The sequence below is a fragment of the Gasterosteus aculeatus genome, chromosome 17, assembly GCF_964276395.1.
Source record: "Gasterosteus aculeatus chromosome 17, fGasAcu3.hap1.1, whole genome shotgun sequence".
Classification (NCBI taxonomy): Eukaryota; Metazoa; Chordata; class Actinopteri; order Perciformes; family Gasterosteidae; genus Gasterosteus; species Gasterosteus aculeatus.
Genome location: NC_135705.1, coordinates 18,756,780 through 18,769,653, shown reverse-complemented (window position 1 = coordinate 18,769,653; position 12,874 = coordinate 18,756,780). Strand labels below are relative to the sequence as shown.

Here is a 12,874-nt window from a genome sequence, read left to right as displayed (position 1 = left end):
ATTTACAATAAAGAAGATATGAACACGGTTGAGGAGCCGTCCTGGAATACAACAAAGAACATATATTGACGTGCGTTATCAATTCAATACTTTTGAGGTACTTTTGATTGATTGAAATCTGTATTTTATCAACATTTGTGTCATGCACATACTGTGTGTATTTCAGTATTGCCATTGTATTCACATCATACTTCCACTACATCTCATGGAGAAACATTGTACAGTATATACAGTCAGAAATGGTCTATCCTGCATAACGAGTAACTTACATTGTTGTTTTTCAAGCCGGACTTCGACTAGTTGGAGTCGGCGATTTCTGTACACTGGTACCTTTACCTGAGGCCTGGGTTCAGAAGCTGCCTGGTATTTGGTCACAGGGGGCAACACAAGGTGCAAAGTGCACCCTGAGTAAAAGCCCGCGCAGTTAAAATTCCTCTGTTGAAAAATAAAAAAAAGTCTAAATAGTCGCTATTAGTCTCTTGGGCATCTTACATCTTAACCGAGCGAGCGACACAAGTTTACACACCTGGTGGCAATTACACCCATGGCGAACGGCAGCACGCGCCCCCTGCAGCGGGCTGTGCGCGCATGTTACCGAGTCCTGGTTGGGACACACTGGGGCGGGGGGGGGTGTCTCTTTTCGGAGGGGCAGTGCTACGTTCAAATGTTCTCCGTCTTTTAACACACGCCTCGGTCCGCCTGCGCCACTCCGCCGTCGAGCTTCTGCCCGAGAGGATGAACACGAGCGCGCGCGCACACGCACACACACACGCACACACGGGGCCACGCTAGAAGAGACAAAGTAACCGCGTTGAGTTTGAGGAAATATGGTGTTTCTCGGTGGGAATGATGGACGCAGTAGACTCCATTGATCCGTACAGCCGGCCGGCGCGCAGGACGCAATGGGTGGTCAGCACTCTGGCGTACCATTACGGACTGGACCGGGGAGTGGAGAACGAGATTATAGTTCTGGCCACCGGCTTGGACCAGTACCTGCAGGAGATTTTCCATCATATGGACTATCAGGGCGGGGGCAAAATCCCCGCGGAGGACTTCAACGTCCTGTGTGAACTTCTGGGACTGGACAAAGACTCGGAGGACACCGAGTGCGCCGGCGTCTTGGAAGACTTGCCCGGCGAGCTCACCTTCAGGCACTTCCACGCCAAGCTGTGCGGGTACTTCAGCACCAAGGCGGGGCGCCAGTACGAGGACGGCCGGCTGCTGGTCGGTAAGGACAGCGAGCACATAGAGACTCAGATCCGCCTGCGGAGCCCCCTGAGGCGGCGGGAGAAGCTGCTGTGCGAGGGCGCGCGTCGCCGCTCGGGGGGCCGCCACGCCTCCGGCCGCAGGCTCGCCTCCTGCACCGAGGAGTGCTACGAGGAGATAGTGGCGCTGGAGGAGGCCGAGGACCGCGTAGCGACGCTGGAGGACGAGAACGCCAGTTTGCGCGAGCTCATCGAGGACATGCGCGCCGCACTCCAGAGCAGCGACGCGCGCTGCTTGGCGCTGCAGGTGGGAGCACGAGCGTTGGACCGGGGATGACGTCACAAAGCCCTGCTTAAGTTTTTGAAAGTGTAATAGAATTATAGAAATGAGGCAACAAGGCTTTTAGGGCTCCAGCATGCTGGAGTCCTGAATAGACAGTCAAGACAAGATTTGCAGCTCATAACGGATCTACAAGGCATTAGTGAATGTTATTACAACAATTTACAATTTCAGGTGTCAGGTTTCCAAGCCAGCCACAAAAAGCAGTCACTCCATGTGTTTTTAACATCGGCGGACTCTGTTAGTGACAAACATAATCATAATCTTCTCATTAATGATAATGATGATTAATTAAGGATCTGATTATCACAGAACAAATAACAAGAGACCTGTTCTGGTTATAGCTCATGAGTGATCCATTGTGTGTCAATTATTTATTTATTGCATTACTTAAAACTTAACTTAATCAACGTAATAAATTGTGCTTTATTTCCACAATGCATGACATTTTACTGATGTTGTTTTTAACAATACCTTTATAAATGCTCTATTAGAGGATTGAGAAAAAACATTAATTACAACTTTTACAGGTATGTGACCACGGAGGTGCAATCTTTAGTTAGTAGAGAACATCTGGTGCCCATTTGTCACTCGTTGCACTACTTTTTCAGGTAGGACTATGGAAGCGCCACTCAAAGCATAAGCCAGAGGAGGGCGTTCTCGCCGCCCACCAGAAACAAGTGGCCCAGAAGAGTTTGAGCAACCTGAAGAGCTTGCAGAGCATCATCCACGAGATAGAACTGCTGCGCAGCTCCAGAGACCTGCAGGTGGAGGAGGCCATGCTGTGTAACCAGAGACTGGAGCAGGAGCTGTGGACCTCTAAGCAGACCGTGGTGACCCTGGAGGAATGCAACCGAGTCCTGAAGAGGGAGCAGGTGGGCATGAGGAGGAAGGTGGAGGAGGCCAGGCAGGCGCTGCTCAGCGGCCTGGATAAGGTGAAGGAACTGGAGGCCGAGGCCAGCCATGTGCCGACACTACAGAGGCTCGTCCTCCAGCTGGAATCAGAGCTCCTCTTCTACAGGTGAGAATCCTGAGAAAACTGCAGCTCACGTGTCGTTTCGTTTTTTACTACTTTCATTGCTGTTAGCGTGTAGCGATTAACACCATGAATATCCGTGAGGAGAGAACGCCCTAAAAGTCTTGTCCGCTACTTCCATTTGAACAATTATTTATTCATTTCGGGACCAGGCAGCAACCGCAAAGTGAAGTCAAGGCGCGAGTGCTTTAAAACCTGCATTCTCTCTTTTGACCATCGGGAGGCGACTCTTCCGGTGGCAAAAAGAAGTCCGATTTTATAGAAGTCTGTCAGAAAATAATAACTTATTCTTCTCACTGATTCATTCCGTTCATAAATATTGGGGAAAATGTGTTTATGATCTCAATCTTCCGTTTCAAGTCTTCTTCAATGCAGCATTATGGTCCATTTAGAGTAAACCAGACCATGAAGCAGGGCTTGCTTTAGGGGTGGGCTACTGTGATTGACATGTCGCTGTTGCCACCAGAGCAGCATACGGCATCATTACGTTGCATTCCAAATATGGTTGTGATAACAACAACATGGCGATAGCCGCAATCCAAGATGGCCACGGTAAAATCGCTGTATTCAGGGCTTCATATAGGAGAGATTAAGGAGGTGGTTTCACAGCAGGTTCTGAGGATCTCCATTTTAAACATGTATAAATCTCAATTTATTATGATAAAATGTTATTTTATCATCAGTTTTAAATAATAGTTGAAGTTTCTTCTCTCTTTACTTTTTGGTAGAATTTCCCCATATAACCAATTTCCATTATATCAGCTGGCAACTTAAAATTAGCGGTACAGAGAAAGGGCACAGGCTAGGCCCTTTTTGAAACCACTTCATCATGTCCAATCAGCTGTCAAACTCTGAGCAAAACAAGTGTCCCGCTGTTCATAAAGTCATGAGCAGGACAAGCATGTTTTGCTTGAGAATGAGACATAATGAGTTATAATCCATCCTGGAGTAAATTCACCCTTGTTTACTTCTGGCCTGACGCCTGGAAAGCTCTGCCATGCCGCTTATGAAGGCTTGATGTGGTTTACTTTTCCAATTTTCAGACATGTTGCGTTTTAGTCTATTTAACAGGCGTCGTGTGTGGCGGCTCGGTCCGCCTGAGCTCCGCTACTGTTGGGAACTATTCATTTTGGTGGCAGTAAGGGTGTAATTGGACTGTTTAAAGTACAAAGCCATTGGGTTGAATGTTTATCTTTGCATCTGTTGTCCCTGTTCCAACCATATAATCAGTGTCTGCAGGTCTGGCTGTCTTAGGTAGCAGATGTCTCTAAATAGTTGTCACATCTACTGTTATTGTAGACTCTACAGACAGCCCTATCCAACCAGACCCATACGAGTAAAGTACTACTCCCATGGTACCGTGGGGTCAGACACTAACACTACTACCTACCTTTAGGTGATTCTAAATAACACATTCTCCAACCACAGTACGGTTCCTATAAACTCCACTAATCCATGCGGACTGCGTTCTAAAGTCTTTTCACTGCCCAACCATTGATACCCTCATGGCAAATAATTCAACCGCACAGAATCCCAGACTTGTCAAGCGCGCGCTCCATTGAGTGAGAACCTCAGCGGACTGACCGTTCTCATCAATCTCTCCGCTCACTTCTTTCACTCCACTCGCGAAGGAACAATACCACATAGGCACCCCAATCCTATATGGAGCTTAGCAACCGGGCTCCATGAATACTCGCCCCTGGAAGACTCGATGCTTGCTCAGTTACGTCTCATCCAAGGTGCCAGTTTCACTCCTCCACATATTGCTTAAAACCTTTTATATGCCTTTCACATCAGGGGATGTGGGTCTCTGAGCCAAAAGTCTGGGTCGTTTGATTAGTATGAAAATCTGTGTGCTGGACGGGACACTGTTGGTCGATCTGGGGAAAAAAAACCAAATGCATTTGCTATCGCTAAAAGTCACCAAAAATTGACATGTTCCGATCTAATTCTCTGAACTGCACGACCACGAGGGGTGAAGTAAGAAGGCAGAACACCGTCTTGTCTTGTCTGGCTTGGGATCTTGCTATGGGGACGCTTTACAATGAAGTGGCATTAACCAATGTGCTGGGGGGGGGGGGTGGCAAGTGAACTTCCATGTAAAACGCCTCGTTAGCTTTTTAATGAAGTCTTTTGTGTCAGATGTCTGAGTTTACATGTGGTTTATTTAGGCAGGGTTCCTGCAGCTCCTCGTGCAATAGTATCAAGTTAATTAAATCGTGAAGTGTCTTTAGTTTACAGCACATTTGCTGTAAGTATTACTCCTGCAGATTAAGGCGGGTTGGAAAACATTAATACATCAAATAGTGTGTATTTGTTTTATTCACTTAGTATGAGACAACAAGAGACTTTAATCATTAATCACCATGAATAGAAGGTGTACGCTCGCTACGGATGTTGGCGTCTTGCTGCGCGTCATCTTTTTGTTGTCATCTTACTTATGGAGTTAGTGCACTAACTATGAGCACTAACCCGCTAAAACAGCCACCAATTTTGGCATCAGTGCACCACTGAGAATATTTTCCTTTTGGAATGTTCAAAGAAGCCGCCGCATCGGCCTTCTGTGTCAGTGTGGTAAAAAGAAAGAGACTAAGTGTCCTTTTCAGCTTCATGACCGTCTCTGCTCGTCGGCTGCAACCTGCCGGAAAGTCGCATTACAAGTTGCTGTGGACTTTGTGAGGTGGCTGTTCACCGTTGACTATGATTACCCGTTTAGGGGTTTTCATAATTTGATGGTGAAATTTTCTCCACCTAAAAAAACTCACTTTTTGACCTTTCCGTCAACATCCCAGCAGAAATCGGTAAAAAATTCATTAAAAGGTAAAAAGTCATTGGTATGAAACTTAAGATCCGTGGGTGTTGTTGCGTAACACGTCTGGGATTTATTTAGATTGTACTTCTGAAGAGAGGAAGGGCCGGGACTCTTGACAGGAGTAGATCAGCACTTTGACGTCATTGCCATGTGAAATTAATCTAAAAGTGTCACATTTAGCTCCGTATTTTACTCCGGAAGGTGAAGGGAGTCTAAGTCAAGTCACTGTAGCACGTTGGGCTCTGTGGGTTAGAGGGATGAGACAATGGGGAGCACAGCGGTTGGGAACAAAAAGAAGCGAGGGGGGGGAAAGTCTACCATCTGGAGGAAGGAGCAAACACTCAACTATTTGTTCACAAAATGACGGACGTGTTTCTGAGAGGTCCTCCAGAGAGGAACGGCTTCATTCAGCCTTCCGCCTTCTGATTTTCGGGTGTGCTCCAAACTAGAGGAGAGACGCAAACCCATTAAACTCATCTAAAACCTTTGCATTCAGCTTCATCATCGTCTCCATTCCAGGTGGACGATGAAAGCCAAGCACATGCAAGCTCAAAACTCAACTTTTTTTTCCCCCTCAGCTATTTTTTTCTCCAATGATTTATCCTGTGCATGCCTCTAACCCCGGCCCCTGAAGGCAGCCCAGGGAGGGGGGGGGGGCATAACCTCCCGGCCTTGCTCTGCTGCACTGACCCCCTTTTCTAAATGATGTGGAGAAGGACGGCGTCGACGTGCAGCCTTCTGCAGCCTCTTCTGTTGTTCAGAGAGACCAGCCTTGAAAAACACCACTTGGCCAAGAAAGGGGCTCGTTTTCCTATTTGAGGCGCTGCCCACCATCCCTCTGGTTTGGAGGTGTGCTGACATCAGTAGAAATGCATCGCATATAAAATATCCTATGAAACTCGTGCCACCCACGCTCAATTATTTGGCTTTGGGGGGGTGGGGGTAAATGGTTACAATGGGTGTAAATGTTACCCAGTCGTCCCCAGCTAGAGCTGAATAATCGCCACACCCCTAAAGCTGCTTCATTCGTGTCCCGGAAAAGCGCCCTCGTTGTTACTGCGTGACCCAAGGGGACTTGATTAATCCGTCAGCTCGAGCAAACCCGACCCCCCGGGGGCCCCCGATGAGCCGAGAAGGTCAAGCTCAGGTACAGGGAGGAGACCGCCATTGACCGATGACACCTGAAATGGGAAACTGCTCGAGGGGGGAGACGGGGGGAGCAGACGCGGTGGGACGGGGGAGCGGTGTGTTAACGGAGAGTTCACTTCAGCGGCGCGCTGCGATAAACACAGGGAGGACTCTGGGTGTCCCGGCTGTAAGAACAAACATCTGGACTGCCCTCTCGCCCCCCCACAGGCCAAAAGCTTGGACGCATTTTCTCATTGGATTCAGTGAAACAGTTCGTCCAAACGTTGGTTTAGTACTGTACATTTATTATACCGCTCTGTAATGTTCTCTGTGCTGAGATTACTATTGTAATAATGTAGGAATGATAACACGTATTTTTCCTTCACAGTGAAGGATAAGTTACTATTTAGTCACATGTGTTTTCTTTCTTGAACTCTTAATACGTATCCATTCTGAATGTGGTGTTCAGAATCATTTCTAGTCTCATATTAATGTCTTCAGATGAGCCAAAAGAAGCATTTAATACAGACTCTCCAGGAAGCGTTCAAATGATTTTTCCGTTTGCTCCACTACTTCCTCAAACTAAGTATGAACACCGCAAGTTTTCCCTTGATTGTCTGCCTGGCTCAGGAAACGTTTTGTATTTTAAATGAGACGAAAAGCAAGCAACAAAATGTGTTGATTGTTTTTAAAGTTATAACGGCGGATACAACCACCATCAGATATACGGGCAGGAAAGCAAACCGACTCCAGGGAAGAAGCACAGTCAGCAATGTGGGTTCATGATGGCAGCAATGTGACTGATAAGAATGCAGTCGATGCAACCTGGAGACTGTGGCTGTAATTCTGAGACGCATTCACGATGAGTAACTTCTCACCTTGTATTTTAACTGGTGGATTGGTGCAGCTAATGCGTAGATTGCATCATCACTACCAGCGATGATGTCGCCACTGTTTCATCACAGTACAATCATACTACTTAGTTGGCACAAGTCCAATTTTTGTATATCTTACGAGTTGTGGAAAATGTTAAACATCGTCGGTGAGATGTGCAACGTCGTATGCAATGTGCTTATGAAAATACATCAGAGTTCTGTCTCTGACAGCTGCAACCCGCATTCGGACCCTCCTCCAGGAGGTCTGCCTGGACCACGTCCAGGTGTCTGCGCTCATGCTCCGCCCAATCACCGTCAGGTGGTCTGAATCTGAGGCAGTCAGAAGTAAATCAGACCTCGTTTCATGTAACAGTTTGCGAGTGTTACTTCTGCATCTTTGTTCACCTCTCAAGTCCCCGCTACAGTGCTCACCGGACGCCGGCGGCAGTCTCCCGCCGACCGCCGTCAATCAAAGTGCAATTAGTCACGCCAGAGCCCCGCGTTTTGAAAAGGCTCCCCATTCCAGTCAGAGTGTCTCCACGGCAACCAGCAAAGCTTTGTGTGCACGTTCTCCCGTCCGTGCACCATCTCCATGTCCGTCCGGCTGCAGCTGCCGCCGCTTGTGAACCTCCCCCCCTCTGCTCCTTTTCCTCCCACCGTGGCCCCCGCTAACTTAAACACGACTCTTCTGATTGATGCCTGAACTCGTGCAACGACTATTTACCTTCAGTGAAGTCACTCGTTTTTCACACCCGCTTTTTGTGCAAAGAAACCCAAAAGCAGTACACAGATGCAGAGCGCAAGGATATTTTTTACGGCGTACAGTCTGCCTCGTGCCAACAGGGTATAAGCATGCGCTGGGACTTTTCTCAGTCAGGCTGTTGAAAAAAAAAAAAAACCTCTTTTCTCTTTTTTTTTTCCCGGCAAGACATCATCATCTGGAAACACTTATTCCGTGATTTACGAAGGCCCCCTATCGGATTTCCCCCCCAACACAAAAGAGCAGACGGCAGGCGAAACCTTGAAAACTCAAACCCTTACAGAGACGTTCTCCGTCTTTCTTTCTGTTTTTTTTAAGTGACAAACGTTTGTGCTTTTTGACCGTCGGGAGAAAACATGCCCTGCAGAACAAAAGAGTATCCGTCTGTAGACTGAAAAAAAAGTCTTTTGTTCCAGCCGGCTTCAGCTTGTGTGCGCTCACTTCACATCTTGCGAGCAAACTCCTGCACAGCAACAGAGCAACGGCGCCATTCTACCACTGACCCACTTTTACTGTAAGAACGCCTCAAAGATGCAATGTCTGGCTTCAATTACCCCACCCAGATTTGGCCTACGACATCACAGGCCCCTATGAAATTATCATGGCGGTTGTAGATGTGGCCCAAAACACGCCGCCTTGTGTTACTTGATATGTTCTCTTTGATTTCTCCCCGTGCAAACCGGAGCGAGAGCGGCCGGGCCCCTGCGGCTCTCGCCAGTCGGGAACGCTGCACTGAACCTCGCCGTGCTCCTCTTTCAGGTTGGAGGTGTCGAAACTACAACCCCCGAGCGGCACGGGGGTGGAGCAGCAGCAGCCGGGCGCCGGCAGCAGGTCGGACTCCCAACACGACCGGTGTTCTCCGACGGGGCGCGCCATGACTACGCCGGACAAAAGTAAGATGTTTACAGACGACCCCACCGGGGCTCACAAAGTGCTTTTCTATCACTACATGGTAAAGGAAAGTCTCCATAAGCAGGCAATCCCCCTGTAAACGTCACAAAATAGTCAAAATGTCAAAAGTAACAATTCTCCGAAGCCCGTGTGAGATCTTATCGCTTGTTTTTCATCCTCACGCCGGTTGGAACCATTGCGTTTTGGGCTGAAAACAGCCAATCAAAGCGGCCCGCGGTTCATTTCCGTCGACTAACCGATGCTCAGCTCGAGTCCCCCCCGTCTGTGATGATAGTGACGACAATGGCGGTGTGTTGTGGCGTCTAGTGGACGAGCAGCTGTTTCGTTCGGTGGAGGGCCAGGCGGCGTCTGACGAGGAGGACGACAAGTGGACCGAGGACCAGCAGCGGCAGGTGGACGAGGTGAAGAGGATCCTGACCAGGCTGTCCCGCTGCGGGGAAAGGTAGCACCGCCTGATGACATCGCTGACTTCTCAAAGCGTCTTTCAGCGAGCTAGAGGCAGACGGCGTGCCGTCCACGGCACGGGAAGCTCGCTCAGCAATATTTAAAGACGAACGTTTCCGGACTAAACCTGCTGACCACAACTCCTTTACATTTACACTCTTGGCGTTGAGCGTAAAATGCACTGGTCGCTCCTCTCATCAGGTGCCACGACGAGGCGCTGAAGAAGCGGATGTCCAGTTACGGCAGCTGGAGGAGCGAGGAGAGCTGCAGCGCCGTGCTGGAGCTCCTGGAGAGGGTGACCGTGCTGCATAAGCACCTGGAGGCGAAGGAGAGCCAGGCGGAGATGGACATGGACCAGGTACGGGCCGCTCACCTCCGACCCCCGTCATGTGAGTGTGTTCTCTCAGGACGAGCGCACACGGGGGGGGTCACTGGATTAGAGAGGACTGGTGAAGGTTGTTATGGAAGTGGAGGGCTTCAAAGGCCGAACCACAGCCAGTGGCACGATCCTGCAGCTTACACCTAATCAAACCTCCAGCACCAGAGCCTCCAGTGTGTGTGCGCGCGCGTGTGTGTGTGTGTGTGTGTGTGTGTGTGGGCGGGTGTGTTTGCAGCTGTCGACCGCGGAAACACTCCCCCTTTGTCCCGCAAGAATATGATCAATTAAAGCTGTCCCTTTACAGTCGAGCAGTGTTTTCACAACACAGGAAGGCTGAAGGGGAGCCGTGACGTGACGTGTTCCCAGAACCTCTAAGCGCTCCGAGAGGAAAAGTTAAAGCCAAACAAAGTCCCGACTGTGAGGCTTTGTTTATGCGCAGGATGTGTGGGGCGAGACCTTTGTCCTTCGATATGCCCGAGACGTAAAGGTGCGCTGCAGGGATTTTCCAGACAGACGGACGGTACAATGTGGGCTAAAAGACTCACTCCAGCCCCCCATCTGACAAACATTTACATTGGGTGTGTTTATGTGGTTTTAATAAGGCCCATAAGGCAATAACGTACCCTCATGACACATCCAGCTGCCCTGGTTTGTCAAATGATGTCAATCTTGAGAATATATCTCGTGTTAATAGCATTAGTCCTTTAAAAAATACCTTTTCTCATCAACTGAATAAATGAGGATGAATTGATAAAACTCAGCAGGGATTAGCTGTTCAAAGACGATGAGCCAATGCTTCCATTATTTAATCGACAGGTAACTGGTCCGAAACCATTTTCATAGTTGAGCGGCCCTCGAAATGTGCAACATGAAAAAAATGAAAAAAGAAAGATGAATTCATCAAAAACAAATCAATAAAAAGACGATTAACATGAACACGAACCTGTGTGTCTCCGGTCTTCCAGATGAAGGACTCTCTGGTGCAGGAGCTCCAGCAGAAGGCGGAGGAGACTGAGCTGCTCCAGGTGGAGCTGCGGATGCTGGAGACGGAGAGGGTTCGTCTGTCGCTGGTGGAGGAGAAGCTGATGGACATCCTGCAGCTGCTGCAGCAGCTCAGGGACCTGGTCAGTCCCGTCGGCACGCAAGGTCCATCGGACACCACTGGGTTGTTGGGTCCAAGCTACCGGTGGCAACATGTAGTTGTTATTTTACACCATTTAATGGCCCCGATGTACTGTTTGGATCTCTTAGCACAGTGAAACACGCCGACAGAGAGAAAGACACCCGCCGCGAATAAAGACATCGTACACCAGCACCGTTCATTTGAGACTGACTCTCTCTCTCTCTCTCTCTCTCTCTCTCTTTCAGAACGTCTCGCGGCGGTCCCTCGGGAAACTCTTGCTCAGCACTTTGGGGTCCTGCAGCGACCCGCAGCACGGTTAGTGGAGCACGCACACCCAATGAAAAGCCCCACTGTGGCCTGTGAAGGGCCATAATGAATTAGCGGAACTACGCTCCCCGGCGGCGGCGCCGGCGGTTCCCTCAGCGGTCACATCTGCTGCGTTTTGTTTTTTCCGCGCAGGCAAAGCCCACATCGTGGAGGTGCTAAACGCTCTCTACCACGAACTGGCCGCCTGTGAGGTCCTGTCCACCGGGGGGGCTTTGGGGCCGAGTCAGCGGTCGGGGAACGCCCTCTTCATCTCGTGCTGATCAAGGGCGCCTCCTGCCGGGCCAACGGCGCTCCCACAGCCGCTGCAGAGGACTCCTGTGCATAGTGTATTATATTGTAGCTCACGTACTCAGACCCTATTATCTATCAGGGAATATCAATCTAGAACTTGTATTGTATTATTATTACATATTAACGTAATTCCTGCATAGACCTGTATTTTCAAGACCTTGCTCTCTTTATGCGGAAGCCCTTTTTAAAAAACAATCCAAATAGTTACTTTACTAATTACTTGATTATAGGTGAAAAAAAGTCTTGCAAGGATTGTTCACATTTTATTTCTTGCTGACTTGCTAACACAATAAATGTACCTTAAGTCAATTTAAACCTGCTTAAACTTTCCAGAGATAAAAAAAGAATGTATAATAACTCAGACAAAATAATTCCGGCTATTTTTTTTTCAGCTGCTCTTCAGTCTGAAGCTTAACAGAGAATACAATTCATATCAGACTGAGATAATGGACGTGCCAGAATGAGTTTTTCATATTTCATCGTTGGTGCGTGATCTGCGACCCTCTCGATGTCTCCGTAATGTGTGACGTTGCGTTCAGGTACTCATCGCTCAGAGCTGCATGCGTCATGTGAACAGGACCAATCCAAATGTAAATAGTGACCTTTGAAAACTTTACTTTTCACCTCATACTGTAAAACAAGTGTCAGCTGGTTTGACTGGCCCACAAGGTCAACGTCCTGGTGCTGAAGTTGTACCTTTTTTGTATCAGAGGCGATACTGGTTTCCTAAATGCATAATTAGTTGGGTTTCTATCAGGCGCCGTCAGAACTTCTAAATGGGGTGTAGTTAATTTGATAACATTGCAGTAAGAAACAATAGTAATAATACTGGAATGCTGGTTTGTGGGGATGATGACAGACAAACAAATGTACAAATGTGTTGGGGAAACGAACATGCAACGAGCCCTTCTCACCACGGATACTGACTACTGCCTTTTTCTTTAAGACATTCAGCTCATCCTGATACATGAAACATGTCAAATGTCGTCCTCTAATGCGAAAACACACGCACTTGTGTTATTGAAACATGCCATTAAAGCCTTTAACGTTTGCAATCTGGATTGTTGGGATTTATTTTATATTGTATAAATATGTATCTAAATGTAGCAGGCTCTAGAAGAACTCCAACACAAATTCTGTTAATATACATTTCAACCAGTGGATTTTCTGCTGCACTGTATTGCCTATTTCAAAATGATTTACTGTTGGGCAGTAATCTATGACCATGCTTATATTTTATAC

The 12,874-nt window shown here is 48.2% G+C and overlaps 1 protein-coding gene across 1 annotated transcript; it reads left to right on the top strand.

Moving 5' to 3' along the window:
• Nucleotides 1-641: 641 nt before the first annotated feature.
• efcc1 (EF-hand and coiled-coil domain containing 1) lies at nt 642-12,687 on the top strand. Its single transcript, XM_040203689.2, has 8 exons — nt 642-1,512; nt 2,157-2,566; nt 8,916-9,049; nt 9,375-9,510; nt 9,714-9,870; nt 10,857-11,015; nt 11,260-11,329; nt 11,474-12,687. Exons 1-8 carry the CDS (start codon nt 847-849, stop codon nt 11,599-11,601), a joined length of 1,860 nt encoding a protein of 619 aa, XP_040059623.1. The 5' UTR covers nt 642-846; the 3' UTR covers nt 11,602-12,687.
• Nucleotides 12,688-12,874: the final 187 nt, after the last annotated feature.

Coding starts and splice junctions, on each gene's coding strand:
- efcc1 (XM_040203689.2), top strand. CDS start 847: ATGATGGACGCAGTAGACTCCATTGATCCGTACAGCCGGCCGGCGCGC. Junction 1,513..2,156: donor CGCGCTGCTTGGCGCTGCAG/GTGGGAGCACGA, acceptor CTACTTTTTCAG/GTAGGACTATGGAAGCGCCA. Junction 2,567..8,915: donor TCAGAGCTCCTCTTCTACAG/GTGAGAATCCTG, acceptor CTCCTCTTTCAG/GTTGGAGGTGTCGAAACTAC.